The sequence below is a fragment of the Aythya marila genome (genome assembly GCF_965140915.1).
Source record: "Aythya marila genome assembly, chromosome: 4".
NCBI lineage: Eukaryota > Metazoa > Chordata > Aves > Anseriformes > Anatidae > Aythya > Aythya marila.
The window spans coordinates 17,774,205-17,791,410 of NC_139045.1; the positions used below are offsets into that span (position 1 = coordinate 17,774,205).

Here is a 17,206-nt window from a genome sequence, read left to right on the forward strand (position 1 = left end):
TCTTGTTATGTAAGAAAACATTTTTTAGGCCTTTATTTACAAAAGCTTTAAAAAGAAATACCCTCTGTTATGCAAATTATTTGTTGTTTAAAAAGGACCACCCAGTTACATCATCGTAACTCAATGATAAAAAGGTGTTTGGTGTTGTGGGTTTTTTTTCTGAAGTACAAGGTAAAACAGAGTAATTTGGCGAACATTTGGAGATTTTTCTACTATTGATTTCTGTGTTGAACACACATACGCGCGCACGCAAACACAGGCACACAATGTCGCACATTCCATCATTTCAGGCTAGTATTTAGCTATTCAATACCAAAAATCCTTCCTGCACAACTGCTCTGTACACAGGGTATGCAGAGTTAAGAACATCCTTTAGGGTCCTTTAAAACAATGTATCTAAAATATATTGCTAAGATACACTCAAAAATAAACTAGCATTACACTCCTCAGGTAAGTTTATTAGCTCTAAGTTATTTATACTTTGTTGTTTTACAACAAGTATCTGCAACAGCTGTCTTTGTATCGGCTACGGAAGAGCACGATTTAATTGTCCTAATTTAATAATTCAATTAAATAGTATTTTTTTCAGATCTTTGGGTTTTATCTTTATCTAAACTGATTCAAAATTTATCAAATCATGTATTTAATAAATATGAATTCATAAAAAATATTTGGGGTATAACATTACTAGAATAAAAGCTAGAAGTTAATCAAGGGAAGGGTGCCATTACAAAATTCCTACTATTCCAATGTCCTTCGAATGGCCAAATGCTAAAGCCAAAGCTGTTTTTTTCCTGAAGGGTGTAAAGCTGTTTTTTCAAGCTTCTTTCCCTCATCACAGAGCGGTTCTAAAGCAGCAGGCCAACCAGCAGTTGACACGTGCAGGATGTGTTTGACGACTGAACGCTAGTAAAATAACAGCAGTTACTATGATTTCAGTAGTTTCTTTTGCTCGAACAAAGGCAGATTACGCAGCAAATAAATCATGTTCTATGGGTTAAGATACCATGGAAATACAGTGTGAAGCTGCTGAGCTCGGAAGATGATTGTTTTCTATCTGAGGGCAAGAGAAAAAAAAACAAAACTTGAAATAAAGCAGAGGATTTGAGTCAGTCGCCCTCTAAAGTGCAAATCTGATGGTCCACAATCTTGAATAGCTAAAACGCCTGCATACTGGAAGGAACAGACATGAATGGGGAAGTTAGTTACAATCAGTGCGAGTTAATTTGGATAAGGGAGGGGAAAGAGGAAAAAAAAATAAGACCAAAGACCAATATAAGTAAGTTTACCATACTATTCATTTTGATTTAGCTTTCCCCTTCTCTCTGCCACACTGATCCTACACGTGCGTCTTTACAAATGGGCTAGTTATGACTCCAAAAGTAACCCATAAAATTATACATATCAATCAATATTAAGATCAAAATCTGTGATAGCAACAGTCAGATTTAGTACATAGAAAGGCAGAAAAGAAAGTGTGCCGAGAAAGGGGGAAAAAAAAGCCTTATTGTCCAAGGGGTTCAACCAGAGATAAAACCTATATACAAGCATGTGGAGCTCAAAAAGATGGCCTTTCCTTTCATGTCATGACTGTTTGTTGGCTTCTTCTTCATAAGCATTTCCTGTGCCATTTTGTACATAAGATGACCCCGAACCAAGGCCATATAAGTGGCCACAATATTTGGCATCATCAATGTGATCTTCAAAGAACATCTGGAGTGTGAAAAGAAAGACACAAATTATTGCCAAAGCAAAGGCCAAGTTCAAACAGAACTACAGAAAGGCTTAAACACTTTTTAAAACTAAATTTTTAACTTACACATACATTGCTAAACAATTAACTCAACTGAAAAGACTTTAAAAATGCACACTAAGTATAGTTATCTCTGCACTACGCCGTCCTTAGTAATGCTGTAGAAATGCTGTATTTAGAAAGAATCTCTGGAAGTACTGAAAAAAAAAATCATCATAATCCATTTTTGTTTATTTAAACAAATGATTTTCACTAAAACCCCAGAATTCTACTTCCATGAATAAGAGGCCTTGGGTAGACAAAGTCAAGCAGGTAATTTGCCATGTTAAAACCTGCATTTTAAAGAAATGATTATGGGTTTGAACCTTTTCTCTAAAAAAAATAACTAGAAAGTCAGTATTTTAGGTATGATTATCAGATACCTTCCCTTTATTTGCTTTGGATGTTGTTTCAAATTCAAGAGGAAAATAATAATGATACAGTTAGCAGCACCATGCTACGATGCTTGGATCACACCAGAAACAGATTCTTCTGCAGCCCATGACCTGCTCAACGATGTTAACAGTTTCAGGGGAGGCAGAACAGAGTGTTACGATGAGCAAAGCAGATTGAACCACAGCACTTATTATTCACTTATCTCATTAGCAGCTGTCAGAAACTTGTGGTCAGTTTCTCCTTTATACAAAAGGCCAGATTACTGGATGCTGAGGCTTCTACATCCCTGTACTAAACCTTACTAAAAGACAATGTTTGCCATTCGTCACCTGGTGTCATTTACCATATCAAAACAATCCCCTGACAGATCCCACATTCAGATGTATTTGTCCAGTGCAACTTGTTTCAAGACAAAGCCCCTTCATGAAAAATGTCCTAGTATCTTCCTATTGTATGCAGACAAGTAGCAATGATATGCAAAGCTTGTAAGACTTAACTTCCATTTCTGTAAGACTTTAAATAACTGATATATAATCTTTTAGAAACTCAGTTAGTTTATCTGTGCTTATGCATGGTAAACTCAAGATGAACAGTGCATGGGCATTCTCCCCAGCAGCCTGTCAGTCAGTATTTAGAATACCCACACCAGAAGTGGCTAGCACAGACAGACCTGCTCTTTCCCTGGCACTAGGCCTGTCACAAGCAGCAGCACACACTGGCTGGGTATTACAACTGAGAAGCAGGTCTGCAAAAAGCAGCCTGAGTACAGTCACTCAGAAAGGAGGCTGGCTCTAGCAGCTCCACTGCAACAACCACCTAAGAAACTTTGCAGAACAGGAAAGGGGAAAAAAAAATCCCTTACTCTGGCAAAAATACAGCCTTGTATCTGTCAAGAAAGCAGAGACCCCTGAAGCCCCTTAGAGACTTCTTTAAAATACATCAGACTTATCAGCCATCAGCAAAGAATCGGCAATTCCATCTGTTAGAGCAAGTTACTACTATGGAGATAAAACCAATACATCCACCTACTTCTCGCATTTTGAAGAAGGCCATTCCTGTGAGTAAAGAATCAGATCCTGCCTGATGCTGTGGTCCTATCCTTTCCAGCTCTAACTGCTCAGCCACTTCTTGTAATCCACCCTGAAAGAGAAAACATTTGTTAACTGCTGCAGAACTCAAATTTGAAAACTGATTATCGGTATTTGGGAAAACCTGTTACACCAGACATACAACTTCAGATATATTTTAACATTTGCATGAAGCATGAGCAGGCACTATGCTAGACAGATACACACCTGATGAATCCACATTTCAGTATCAAGAGCTGCATTAAAGTTCTGTGTCAGTGTTGCTTAAATAAAGCAACAAAACTACTACTGCTTCTTGTTCCAACCTGTCCAGTAAACATATCTTGCTACTTAACAAAACAAATCCTTTGAGGCATCAAGAGGACTGGCAATGCTGAAGAACAATACAAGGTGTTCCTGTAACCCTTCTATTTGAATGAAAGTTTAAAAGGTAAAAATAATGTTCTACAAACAGAAGGATTCAAGTACTTACAAATGAGGCGCTCAGATAAAGTATCTAGGCTTCCTCTGAAATTGACTTTTCTCCCCACTTACCTTTCAACAATTAAGTTGAGGGTTTTTCACTTCCCTTTACAAAAAACTGAGAGCATCCTTAAGTATCTAGAAAGCTACAGGGAGTCCAGGAAAACGTTACACAGCAGGCATTTAGAAACAAGGAGGTAGAGTTTAAAAAAAAGGAAAAGGAGGAAAAGAGCACCCACTCCAACTCTACACACCTCTTTAAAGTTTGTTTCATTAACTGCTGTAAGAGGGTATGGGGAAAAAAAAAAAAACATACAAAAAAAGAAAGCTATCATCTTGTAGCTTGTTTTCCAAGACAAGAAAAGCCAAAGACAGTCACTTTTCTCTTAGAAATGTATATTTAATGGCCGTATCACCTGCAAAATGAAGCCTACCTCTTACAAAAAGGATATAGGCACCTCACATACAAAGAGGGAATCATTTACAACAGTAATTGGTTTGAATGTTGATACATGGTTTAAAAGAACACATTATGAAGGTGCAGACATCGCTACAAACCTAGCTGTTTTTAAAGGTAAAGCTTCTGCAGTTTTGAAACATTTCATTTTCCATTAAGCTCAACTTCTGTGGAAAAACTACCCCCAAACTGCACAGTGACTATACAAGTCTTCATTTTAGCACCCCAAAATGGTAAAAACCACTTGCAGAAGCAAACCTGTCAGAGATGCGTTTGGTTTTACAGATATGTCTATCCTTCAACTGTGTTAAATTGTAAACAGCAGCTAAGTAAGATGTGGGAATGCAATTTTCCACAGCTTTTTTATTTTATTAAATCTTTACATCATAAAGCCACTGGAAGCAGACTAAAGCACATGGCACATGCTTTAAGGTCTACAGAGATCGAAACCAAAGATGAACCCTAATGCTACTATAAGCTCTGCAAGCTAGAAGTGTTGCAGAGTGGAAATGATTTTAAATAAAGACTACCTACTATCTGAGGCAGCCTGTCCTCTTGCCCTTAACCTGTTTCAAGACAATAGCTTTGGGTTTTTGTTTCCTTTTAAAAATGGCAACTTCAGTAAAAACATTCCAAAGTAACAGCTAGTAACCAACTCTAGAAGCTGGTACAGGGATGTTTAGATTTATTCTAGCTCGAATGGTATGAATATAGTTTGCATAAGTTTGAGAATTAGTCTATACAGATAATCTAGATAAAAAACTGCTTTCTATCTCCCAGTAATTAGCCCCCAATGTCCTCTGCTTTCTAACTCCCAGTAATTAGGTACTGGAGTTAGCAACAGCAGTTAAGCCTGCACCCTTTTCAAGGCACCACTTGCTGCTTATAAACTCTCTCCTTTCTCAAGCTGCAACTTATCATCACGGTCTGCTAGCTGTACGACTACACCAGCTTCAAATAGCTTGGAAGAAAAACCACCCAATACTAGAAATCAACAGTATTTACACAGTGGCTGCATGCTCTGCAACGTAGACATGGTAGTTCAAAATTCACAGGAACAGCAGCCCGCAGGAGATTGCTTTGAAAATAGCACCTTTAATGACATCTATTTGTAAATATAGCATTCATCACTTGTAGGAGAGACCACTGCTTGGTCAGGAATTATAGAATAAAACCCAGCTGTGTCCACAGATTATTAGGCTACTGAAATTCTCTTTCAGGACTTCTGAACTCCAGATAAGAATATCTTGTTACTGGGGGAGGAGGATGACAGAAAGGGACTCAAAATAAAAATGAAACTAAAATGATTCACAAGGTATGCATTAGATCCCATCTTCCGCTTGATAAATAAAAAATTCCAGCTTTTCAGAGTATCAGTCTTCCAAGAAAAGGGCCACAAAAATGTACATAACCACAGTCAACTGCATTTCAAACTCAATTTTCATGGCAATTCTACGAGTTCATTGCTCTGTACAAACCCACATATTAAAAACAAGTTTACAAAAAGGTCTACACATCTTTATTAGAACTGCCATTACTGTAAAAACATATGAAATTGTCTACATAAAAAGATTTTTAGAGACCAAGCAAGAATTTAACCTATACTACACTAACGTCTCAAGTTAAGTCCCAACTGTGTGCCACTGAAATACACTCGTGTCCATCTGAGTAACAGACTGTAAATTCATAACTACCTTAATCCCACAAGAACAGCTTCTAAATCCTCAAGCATTTTTCTCTTCTCAAGGCCAAAAATTCATTTTTGGATGTGTGGGGCATGGTGGAGGAGGCACAAGGGACAAGTTACAGCAAGTCAGTGACTTCTGTATGAAAATAACTTAGACAAGTCAATAAAGGACAACTGCACAGCAGTTCAATTCTCCGCCGTTTAATAGAGATTGAATGTGACATACTTTTGGAGAAAGAACATGCATTTTTAGAGTCACAAGGCGGAACATTTAGCAACGTGTTTCAGAAAGCTGCACTCAGTATAGTACAAGTCCCACAGTCATTTCATTGCTGGTGCTTAGAGGAGTAGGGTAGTCCACAGCCCTTCCCCTCCTCTCATGACTAGTCTGAAGGTTAGGATTAAGATTTACTGCAAGAAAGCCGACTACATATTTAACTCCAAAAAATCATCCCTTTTCTTAAGATGCACTGAAATAAGACTTGTGAAGGTTTTTCTTATCTTGCAAAATACATCCAGATCTCTAAACAATGCAAGTTGCAGACAACTATATTTATCTTAATTAAATGACAGGAAATACAGGTCATTAGAGTTAGACCATACATACTGTTCTTGACCACCACCAAAGATATCAGGTACTTTCCTTTCCTTTCCTAGGAGTGAGAAAATTAGAAGCTTATGTTGTTGCTGGGTTCACTACCCCTACCCCTTTAACGCACCTAAATGGTAACATTTATTTTTTTTCTTCTAGTCTCTGTGGAGAAAAAAAAAAAATCACTTCTCAAATGTTCCGTAATAACCAACTGTTTGCCCACCTGATTATACCAATAACTGGACGAACACAGGTAAATAAACTTTTCTTAATAATTAGAAGGGAGATCTCCATTTCCAGCATCAATCTGGTTAACAAAGGGAATTGCACATCTTACTTTGCACACAACTAGGGTACTATATAAAAGTGACATGCTTCTTGAAGACAGAGGACTGCAAACCCATGCAGATCACTAGGTTAGCATGATGAAGTGGAAAGCCATTCCTTAGGATCTAGTTGTACTACAGTCAGTGCTCTCTTTTTTCTTCGGATTCTTATTAAGAACGCCTAAAAGATCAGGTTACTTTCCAAAAAAGCAACAAGTCACGTATTGCCACAGATGAGTGACGTGCCTCATTCCAGCAGCAGTCCAGGCTCTTACAGTTCTTTGGCAAGTAAAGTTGTTAACATCTGTAGCATCTTTTGCTTTGCTGTCTTCCCCTTCAACATAGTTTGTTTCCATTAATTCTCCAGTCCACTTAAGTCTCAAAGTTTTATGATAGAGTAATCCAATTAGCAGCCCCAATGGCCTGACATGAGAGATTAATTTCTAGTACTGAATTTTTTCTAGAAGTCACATGTTGCTCCTGAGCATACGCTGTTCTTTATTTTTCCATATTGGACCATTTTAAACATTCTTCACTCGACTCCTCTTCCCAAGAGGCTTGTACAGCATCATGGTTGTAATGACCTTTGTGAAGACGACCACAGCCATTTAATGGACTGCACAATGAGGAAATAACAGCATGTGAAACCCATCAGTTCTTATGGCTCAGGGAGTGAAGGATTAATTCTAAATGTTGGTTTATCATCCAGCAACAAAGGCTGGACATAGCTATAAACCTAGCAGCATTGTGCTATTGTTTAGTAAGCAGTTATAAAAGTTATCATGTGCTCCTGCCTGTCTGTCTCTACCAATAGCCTTTCATACTAAACACACAAAATTTGAGAGAACAATGCTGATTAATGGTATTTTCAAATTAAAAAAAAAAGAAAAGAAAATAATACAGAACCTAAGTTTGTATCAGTAAGTAAGTATCTCCCCCCAAAAAAAGTTGGCTCTGAGCCATTAACAGATTACTTACCTTCAGATTTTTGCAACTCTTCATGAGATACTTTACATCATAGATGACAGGGAAAAACAATCGCAGTATCTCAAAGAAGTCCAGCTCTTCTTCAGGTAAATTGGAGTTGGTCAGGATTTTGATTAGATAGCCAAAGTCATATCCACTGCAAATTGACAAGAAAAACAATACAGTCAAATAATTTAAAAGCACCCTTTTCACTTCCAATATCAAGACTATTACGTGTTAAAAGGAAGGCATTTTGCCTATTTGCAATGCAATTTAGACAGACTCTTAAAAAAGACTAAGCCATAATGTAAATGGCCTCATCGCAGCTTCCAGAGAAAACATTTTAACTTAGTCTCAAGGAGGCCAAGTGAAGAAGAAGAAGAAAAAAAAATAAAAAAATCTAAAAATCTGCCTGTAGGAGCTTCTCCAAACCCTGAAACAAGGTAGTGCTGATGGAGCTTCAGCTGGTAACAAGAACTTAAACAGAAGACTCCTAGCTGGTTCCCTGGACTGGAGTTCCTCTCTACAAGCAGAAAGAGAGGAAAAGACTTTTACAGTTCTCTGAAATCCAAAGGAAGGATTAGCTTCCACAAGAGCCAACGCATTTTTATGCCTGGAGGTGAAGTTCATCCTCAGCAGTGCTGAAGAGGGGGCTGTCTTTCAACTTTCCCCAATTAAATCAGCCCAGTTAGCTGACAACTTTCATTACAAGTGAATGGGTGGCCACCATAGGTTCCAAATTCCCAGCTGACATTGTCGTGTTTGTTCTTGGTTGAATGAGAATCACACTCAAAGCCAGTAATTTTGCAATATGGACAAATCTTGACTGGGGCCTTTCAGCTTTAACTGTGAGGTGAGCAATACCAAAGCCACAAATCAGCAAAGAGCGCTGTACCGCTGACCCTGCAGATATTTGGCACCCACTTAGACCCCTGACTTCTGAGGGAGACTTAAGGCCTTAGCTTACTCGCTCATGGTAAAGAGGATTGGTTTTTGTATCTTTTGTATATGACAAAGATCTCTACATCCCCTTGATTTTACAAGTTTCTAGACCAAAAGTAGAAAGTCTTGAACACACAAGGAGTGACTGGACTCTTTCCTATGAGTCCATTAACACAAGATACAAATGACTGCAGCTCTCCCAAGGGGCTTTCCAATGCGCTAAATAGGAATTTCAAGCTGAATGAATCCTGCACTGCATCTGGTGCTTTGAAGCTAGGCTGGCAGCATTCCATGCTCCGCACCAGCGGCACTGGCCAGGGACCAAAGGAGCCAAAGACTTTCAGCTAAGTCTTACAACGTAAAAACTTGCAGCATACTTAGCAAAACAGCAGTTGGGAAGCTTAATTTTATTAGGTCACCTATGGCAGCAGGGTTGGGAGGGGAAGAGAGGGAGGTCTGTATCAGCATAAAGCCTTTTCTTTGTTCTATAGGACAAGGAAAAAAAGACATTAGCAAAACAGAGGCTGTTTAGAAGGATGCAGAAACAAAAAAAAGAACACACCAACAACATGCTCTTCAAGATTAAGGAGACTCTCACTCCTCAAGAGACTAAGCTCTCCTCTCTAGTGAGCTTACTTACTAATGCCCTCAATTCCTGACATGTCATCCTTGTGACTCAAACAAAACATCTGTATCAAAACTTTTTATGTGAAGAAAACAATACTTGTGCCCCTCCTGTTCCAAAAAGCATTTGGCCCTTCCAAAAAAAAGATATGACTGGATTACTGGAAAACGAATGTTCTCAAGCACTTCTGAATTCTATGAAGAAGGAAATACTGTAATAAAAGCCAAAGGATTCATTTAGTGTTTGTATTGAGAGGGAGCAGGCTACCATAAATTAGCAATTATGATGAATTTTATATATACATATATATTTATTTATTTTCTGGAGATTGTAGCAGACACATTCATTTTGGCATCTTCACACAGAAAGAGGGCACGGGATACATGAACAGTGGATTTATTTAACAGACAGGATTACCCTTCTATTATAGGGCAGCATTCAATCAGATATCCATTCTTGGATCCTAAACATGGGCTAAGATTTAGTCAGCTCAACCAAATTCTCTTCCACATCCCTTAAGTTCCAACTGCTTGCACTTAGTCTCATTGTGCTCATATAAAACAACACAAAACTGTGTTTTACTGCTCATGATGCAGTATCAAGGCATTTACATAATCTTTTAGTACACTGCTAGGACTTAATATGCTCCTGTCACCTAAACTTACACAGACATAAGAACGGTCACTCCGGTTCAAGACTATGGTAATATTCAGTTCAAAACATTTTGAGTGGCCACTGCTAAATTGTTAACAGAAGGGTAGGAAAGTCCACAATGAGCAATTATGTAATTACCTGCTCATTAGTGAAGTTTTCTTCTAATGCTCTAACAGACAATTAGTGGTTGGCTTATACCCTGGAGCACAGAAACTTCCTTTCCTTAAAGAGCTTTCACCGTTTCTAGTATAATCACTTGAAGTTAGCAACTGCAGCTAGCCACAGTCCCTGGAGCTATAGAGCACCATAAGCACGCTTACAACCACTGTTACTCAATCAATCTGGATGGCTCTAGGCAACAAGACCATCAAGAAAAGATCAAATGTGATTATTCCTTTCCCTTATTATCCAGAAAAAAGATAATCAGATAGCCAATTCACAATGAACTTTACACAAGCACAAACAGCCTCTGAAATAAACCAAAAGCTGACAGGGCTGAAAAAGATTTCATTTTATAACTAGCTACAAATTCACTCAGAAACAAGCCAACAAATTAAGTTTTACTAGAAGCAGTTGGACACAAATGATTAATGAAATGCAATGGCTAGGAACTTTCCAACTTCCCCCAAACATTTGGGTTAACAGGCATATACACAGTGTCTCCTGAGGTAGAAGGAGAAGGCTGCACACAGGTGGCCACTCAACACTTCAGCCCATCAGTAAACCAAGCACCCAAAAACCTGCATTTGAGCCCTTGTGTTTTGTAACTGGTTAGACCATGAGGTATCTACAGCTCTCTTGACTGTGATGAGAATTATGAACTCTGTACTTGCCCTCCCTCTCATCAACCCAAGTACATTTTAACACACACACACACACAAAATAACATGGTCTCTTATGAAGTTGCAGTATGTAAGAACTGGTGACAGCACAAAAAGTCTCTTCTCTCATGCCTGACAGAACTGTAGATACACAGAGATTTTCCAATAGGTCAGGATGCAAAAGCAGCTACATCAAATGCAGATGGAAAACAAAGGGAAAACTTTAAGAGATTAGAAAAAAATGTGTGACTTCCAGAAAGTTGAACACTGGGAAGTGAAACACCACCAAAACACAACCTCTCACTCTGAGACCCCAGAAATGTTGGGGGCCGGTAGTAATTAAAACTTTTTGAGGAAGCAGAAGTAAGGGCACTGCCAGCAACTATCATGCACAATCTTTACACTATTCAATAAACTACTGCATGGAAATAGACACAAAACAGATTTTGAACTAAGCTGTCAAGATGTTAAAGCTTCCACCGATAAAAACAAACACAAGCAATCTAAGGTATATTTATAAACAGCTGCTTGCTATTCTTTTGTGGCACATTTGGTGACCTGTGGTCATTTCATAGCTATTTGAAGTCTTCGCATCCCCAGAATTTCACCTATTCCTCCACGTTTTTGTGCTTAAGATAACATCAGCGTGCTTCGACAAGTGTGAAAGCCTCAAACACTCTGACTTCAAGCAGAGTTGCAGACAATCACTGTTTATCAAATATTTGCTGGAATTAGAACACCTTAAGATTTCTGAAGACATTTTCAGTGAAATCCATAAGAAAAAACTCTTTTTAGCAGATACAAATGAACTTCAAAGCTATCCCAGAAACGCGATGCAAATTGCACTACTAACAATGCCATTAGTGCAGTTTGCACTATACTTCCACCAGTATAGAATCACAGAATATCCCGAGTTGGAAGGGACACATAAGAATCATCGAGTCCAATAGCACTATTAAGGAATCACAAAATCATAATTACATTTTAAAAAGAATACCTGGTGTAAAAACGTCTCCTGGTCTTTTGCTAGTATTAGCATAGCTTACACTGGTTCCTTAAAGTTAATAACCTATGCTGGACAAACAATGTTTTGCAGGTGTTGCTGCTTCTACATGGCAGCTTCTGTTCAAACACTTGTTACAGGCTTAATGTGAACCCCTGCTCTTTTCCTGAACCATCCTTTTTTTTTTTTTTTTTTTTTTTAACTGCAGTCATGTGTAAATCATAAATACACATATAATAATGGATTTAAGAAGCAGAAAGAAACTTAATTCGACACTGATTCAGCATTTCTAGTTATTTTGACACAGTTCATGGCACTTTTGTTCCACTATTTTCCCAAAGGTGCTGCCATAGTAGCAAGATAGCAAAAGTAAGATTATTATGGAGTCACACTGTGAGTCAAGACAGCTATGAGTGGAAGATGTTGTAAGCAGATTAGGCAACAAGATCCTCTTTCAGTATGCTTAAAGTCAGTCTAGCTGAAATAATGTTTCTACTAAGCAAGCCAAAGCTATGAATTCCTCAGCATTCAGCAACAGTTTGAATGAAAAACCAGCATGTTTCTTTACAACAGCTGGCAGCAGTTGTTCAGCATGCACAGAAGGCTTACAACCTCTTTGGAAATTGTCACTGTTTAGCAATTTCAGAAAAACAAATCTCAGGTACTAGCAGCCCCATACAAAATTCCTTCTCTATTATTTTCAGCAATCCTTTGAACCTTTCTACTTCTTAGCATAAAGGCACAAAGTTACATACAGAGCACCATGGCTTTGCTAGGTGTCAAAGTGTATATAACGTGCCTTCCTAGGTATCCAGGAAGAAAAAGCCTCTTGTTCTTTTAAGTCTGTATTCACATGGAATTGGGGAGGGGGTTGTTACTATTTTTTTGGTGTATGTTTTTTCTCCCCTTTCCACCAGGGAAAGTGGAGAATCACTTTCCTGGTAATGTGCAACTTTCTACCATTATCTTACATTCCTTGCTAAAGCAATCAGTATTTTGGGGTTGCTTAGTGACTTACGTACCTCTGATTTCACATGCATTTCTCCTGTCCAAGGCTTAATTGTTCAAGATGAAGAATCTGGTGGGTTGTTTTTTTTTGCCCTTAGTTTTGTCATCTACGGATTACCACCCACCAATGTGGCATGCACAATAAACAAGAATACAACTCTAAAGAAACTACCAGTTTAAGCTGTAACATTTGTTCTTCCTTTGTTGACTTGCTTAGCAGCCAGCATTTAAAATGTCAACATACACGCGTTACAAGCAATGAGCCTCTAAAGCCACTGCTGCCTGCAAAAAGTGCAAATTATCTCTGGCATGTACAATGACTATTGCATAAGTTTTAAAGTCTTAAATCTTACTAACACCAGAAAATCTTGTATATCTTGATAGATTCAGCTATTTAGTATCGTCATGTGTATTTCTACTTGGAAAACAGGTTCCCATGATGGAAGGAATGGTAAAACATATCCATTGCTACAGACAGAATTCTGACTTACAAGGGTTCTTCTTCTAAACTGAAGGATTTTCATCTACCAAGATTCTCAGGAGATTTATAACAAATTTAAAAGTGCTTTATAAAACTCTTCACTAATAATTCTGAGGTCCCTCCCATGAAACAAACCATATTTACTAGAGAACTGCTTACAAGCAGTTTGCTTTTATCACTGTTACCATTAGTTACACCTGCCATAGTAAAAGATACAATGCCACCTGCTGGCTCAGGAGTTTAATGTATTTTGAGTTCAGTTTTCTGGTTAGAATGTAATCAGTTATGAACAAAATATCACTACCACCCTGTATGCTCTATTCTTTTAATACACAATAGTGCTGTATGTATCCCAGCAGAAATACATTTCTCAGCCTTAACAAACAAAATAGACACACTATAAACTAGCAGACCTACACCACATGAAACACCAGATCCGAAATCTAAACTGTAGAATTCATCAACGCAAGCGACTCAAATATTTAACAAGCAAAATTTACCTGTGAAATGAAAGCCACTTGACTCCTTCACAAAGTACAACTCCTGATGTCATAAGCAGTTCTGCAAAGTATTGTGTCTCAATTCCTTCTTCCTCATGCTTTTTAAACTGGATTCCAGATGTTGTTAACAGCTCAATAGAGTCTTGCGCATACATATCTTCTCTAAAAACAGAAAAGAAGTAAATTTTCAAAATGTACAGACCTCAGTGACTATAAACCTGGTAACATTTTTTCCTATTCATTCCACAGACTTTAATAGGGGAAGCAACTTGGCTTTATTCCACGTTTATTATAAAAACAACCATTTTTGCAGCTGTTGTTAACCTCCACTAACAGTTCGTCATTCCTAGCACCTCTGTTCTTGTCTCCTTAACAACAGCCTAGTTCCTGCTCCACTTCCTATCACCTAGAGCTCCCCTTTTGCGAACTCCACAGAGAAAAACACGTGTATGAATACCGGTATTTTACCCAACATCTGTTACTTAAACTGCACCAAAATACATATAATAGTTAAGGCACTAACATCTGCTATGGAACTAAGAGCAGTATACTCCAGATCCCAGGTGCTATATTTTCCACCCATCTTGTCATCTGTGATTTAAGTTTGCATAAATATTTAGACACATGCTCATCAAAATTTCTCTCACTACACCTGGAAATTAAGTACTTGTCCTATCAACTCAACCCTTGAAGTTCAGGTAGCCTACCACTTTTGCTCTAAACCACCAACTTCATCTTTTCTTTAACAGCCAGGTCTGGGACCTGCGTAACAGGAGAGGGAAAAAAATTCCTTTATGCCGCCTTGCTTGATCCCTTTTATCACTGTCTTTGTTCCATTTGTCACTAGCATTGTTGTGGACTCTTAGGTATTTTGTGATGAAATGGATAGAGCTTTTTTGTCTCTGAAGTATTAACTATATCATTAGAAATACACAGAATGCTTAACTGAAAAAAAAAAGCAAAGGTGGCTCTTCTTAGACAATATTCATATTGCTGTCCACAACAGTCTATTCTGCAAAGTCTCTTCAGTGTACAGATTTTAATGGAAAAAATACTCAAAAATTAAACAGACAAGGCAACTCAATATATCAAACCTGACTGTTAGATCAGTTGTAGGCTTCATACTTCCTAATAGCAAGTCATTGTTCATCAGAACACAGAGACACGTTCTGGAGAGGTGTTGCATCTTTTTTCCTCCCTCTCACACAGCTGTTCATTAGCTCTCCAGCTTTAAGGCATCAGCTTCCTAACACCTGTCCATTTCCATAACACATTAAAGAACCCATCCAAAACAAACATGGCCTATATGCCTATATATATATATATATATATATATATGTTTTTTAAATTTATTCTTGTTTGTTGCTCTGCACTGATCAGGTGGATAGTTATTTTATAAAAATGTTTATGCTATTTAAAAATACATAGTGACAAGACCTAGCTAGAATGACAAAAAAAAATTGCCTTCTTCTAGGAAGAGTCAACAGCTGTTTTGCTTTGGGAGCAGAACACTTGGCATGGTGCCACTTCCCAAAAGGAAGTTTAGCATCAGACAAAAAGAAGTCATTTCTCCACTCCTGTTCTAAATATTCATATTTCATGCCACTCTTATCTAGCTTACTGCTTTGTATAAGGTTCACCCCTTCAATGAACTAACAACAAGTCAGTTAGTTGACTACCTAGATCTGGCCACGCTAAACTTTCTTATCTATGCGGCATCCGGAACAAATGGATGGAAAACTACATTTGTTTTCAATTGCTTGACATCCATAGACCTTTGAAACACGGAAAATTAATAAAATATAACCCAGGCTCTTCTTCCCAGATCACAGTTTGGAAGCTATTAATCCATTCCTCCTCCTCTTTCTCCTGTACTCAGCAGGATTAGCATATTCTTCCAAGAGGTAACTGCCATCCAGCAAGTTATATGGCCAAACAAGTTGAGATAACAAAATATCAAATCTGTGCTTCCTTTTCTTTCAAGGGATGCTTCAAACAAAACTAAAAAGAGCATGTTCTTCCTCAGACCAAACATATCTGTGACAAGACGCAGCACTGCTTGTTTAGAAAAGCAAGAAGATCAAGAGGGGCAGCAGCAGACTTTTTTCATAAGAATCATGACTACTTTGAAAAGAATCTTTTTATCTGCCAGTTCTCTAAACTTCCTTTGTAGGCTGCAATTTTAACTCATGTATATCAAGTTTTCCAGTGATCGGCCTGTAACGCTGCCAAAAATCCCCAAGCCTTCAACACATTTAAATTTGAGAAGCATTTGCTCTGATACTTATATCAGGCCATATGAGAACCTGTCAGACCAATTATGTTTACTTAGGAAAACAGTCAAGATACTGTTTTAGCTGCTTTAGTAACCTTGTCAACTGCTGCTAGATGTAATTAGATCTCCACATACATGTCTCATTCAGCGGGGAAAGTCACATTGGTACTTACACGTTTATCACTGACAAAAAGCATGTTCTGAAACGAAGTCACAATACTACTCTGACCGATAGGAAAAATAAGCTTGCTTTTCAAACACCATATCACACCAAAAAAAAAAGAATCTGGAGCAGAAATCTCTGCAAGCATTACACTCTGAAATCAAGAATCCCCTTTCAACCCACTATAGAATTAAACAGTGTAATGAATAGCAACGTTTGTTTACAAAACACAAGAAAAGCTGCTACATTATTAAAAACAACATGCCACTTCTATAACAACTGGTAGGAGTCAAACTATGTTTAGGAAGAAGTACTTTGAAATGCTAAATATGAAAATGCAGAGCTAACTTCTGCACTGAACATAAATGCATCATTTAAAAACGTCTGTTGAAACGGTTTAGCGTTTCTGATTAAACTACTAACGGCAAGATAGAGAGCACACAAATGAGGCAAGACAGCACACGTTTGGCTGACAAAAGACCTCCTTGCATAAAGCTTACCAATCGGTAGATAACAATAGTTGAAATTTTTACAGCCTGTAGTGCATTTTCGGTATCAGTAAGTCAGAACCATACATCTAATTATGTAATTAGAGATTTAACACTTACGTTAAATTAAATTTAAAATTAAATTGCCAAGTTGAGGTTCCTGGAGGGTATTCCCCTTGCTCATTCATAAATGTCAGTCCTAGTTGAATTATTTTTAGCAAGTCGACATTACAGCGTAATAATTGGTACTGATAGTCTGCATTGCTTCTGAATTCTCCAATAGGCCTTGCAACTACTCCTGGAAATTCTGTGTCCTGTAAGAACAGAAGGAAAACTTTAACAAGAGACACCCACAAGAACTCACAGCGCTCAGTTTTAGTAAAGCATCTCTCAAGCCTCGAATAATTTCATGGCTAAAGAACACTGTGAGTGAGCACAGCTTTTGGAGGTAACAGATCAGAATCTTAACGTCTAAGCGTT

At 37.9% G+C, this 17,206-nt stretch overlaps 1 protein-coding gene across 2 annotated transcripts in view; it reads right to left on the reverse strand.

Moving 5' to 3' along the window:
- Nucleotides 1–17,206, reverse strand: part of CNOT7 (CCR4-NOT transcription complex subunit 7) — an 18,175-nt gene continuing 969 nt past the window's right edge. For both annotated transcript variants that reach the window (XM_082759133.1, XM_082759134.1), the window contains exons 3-7: nt 16,847–17,040; nt 13,801–13,962; nt 7,779–7,923; nt 3,218–3,328; nt 1–1,713 (exon numbers count right to left, since the gene is read on the reverse strand). In XM_082759133.1, coding sequence (XP_082615259.1) covers nt 1,585–1,713; nt 3,218–3,328; nt 7,779–7,923; nt 13,801–13,962; nt 16,847–17,040 — 741 coding nt within the window. In that variant the 3' untranslated portion in view covers nt 1–1,584. The remainder of the gene's footprint in view (nt 1,714–3,217; nt 3,329–7,778; nt 7,924–13,800; nt 13,963–16,846; nt 17,041–17,206) is intronic.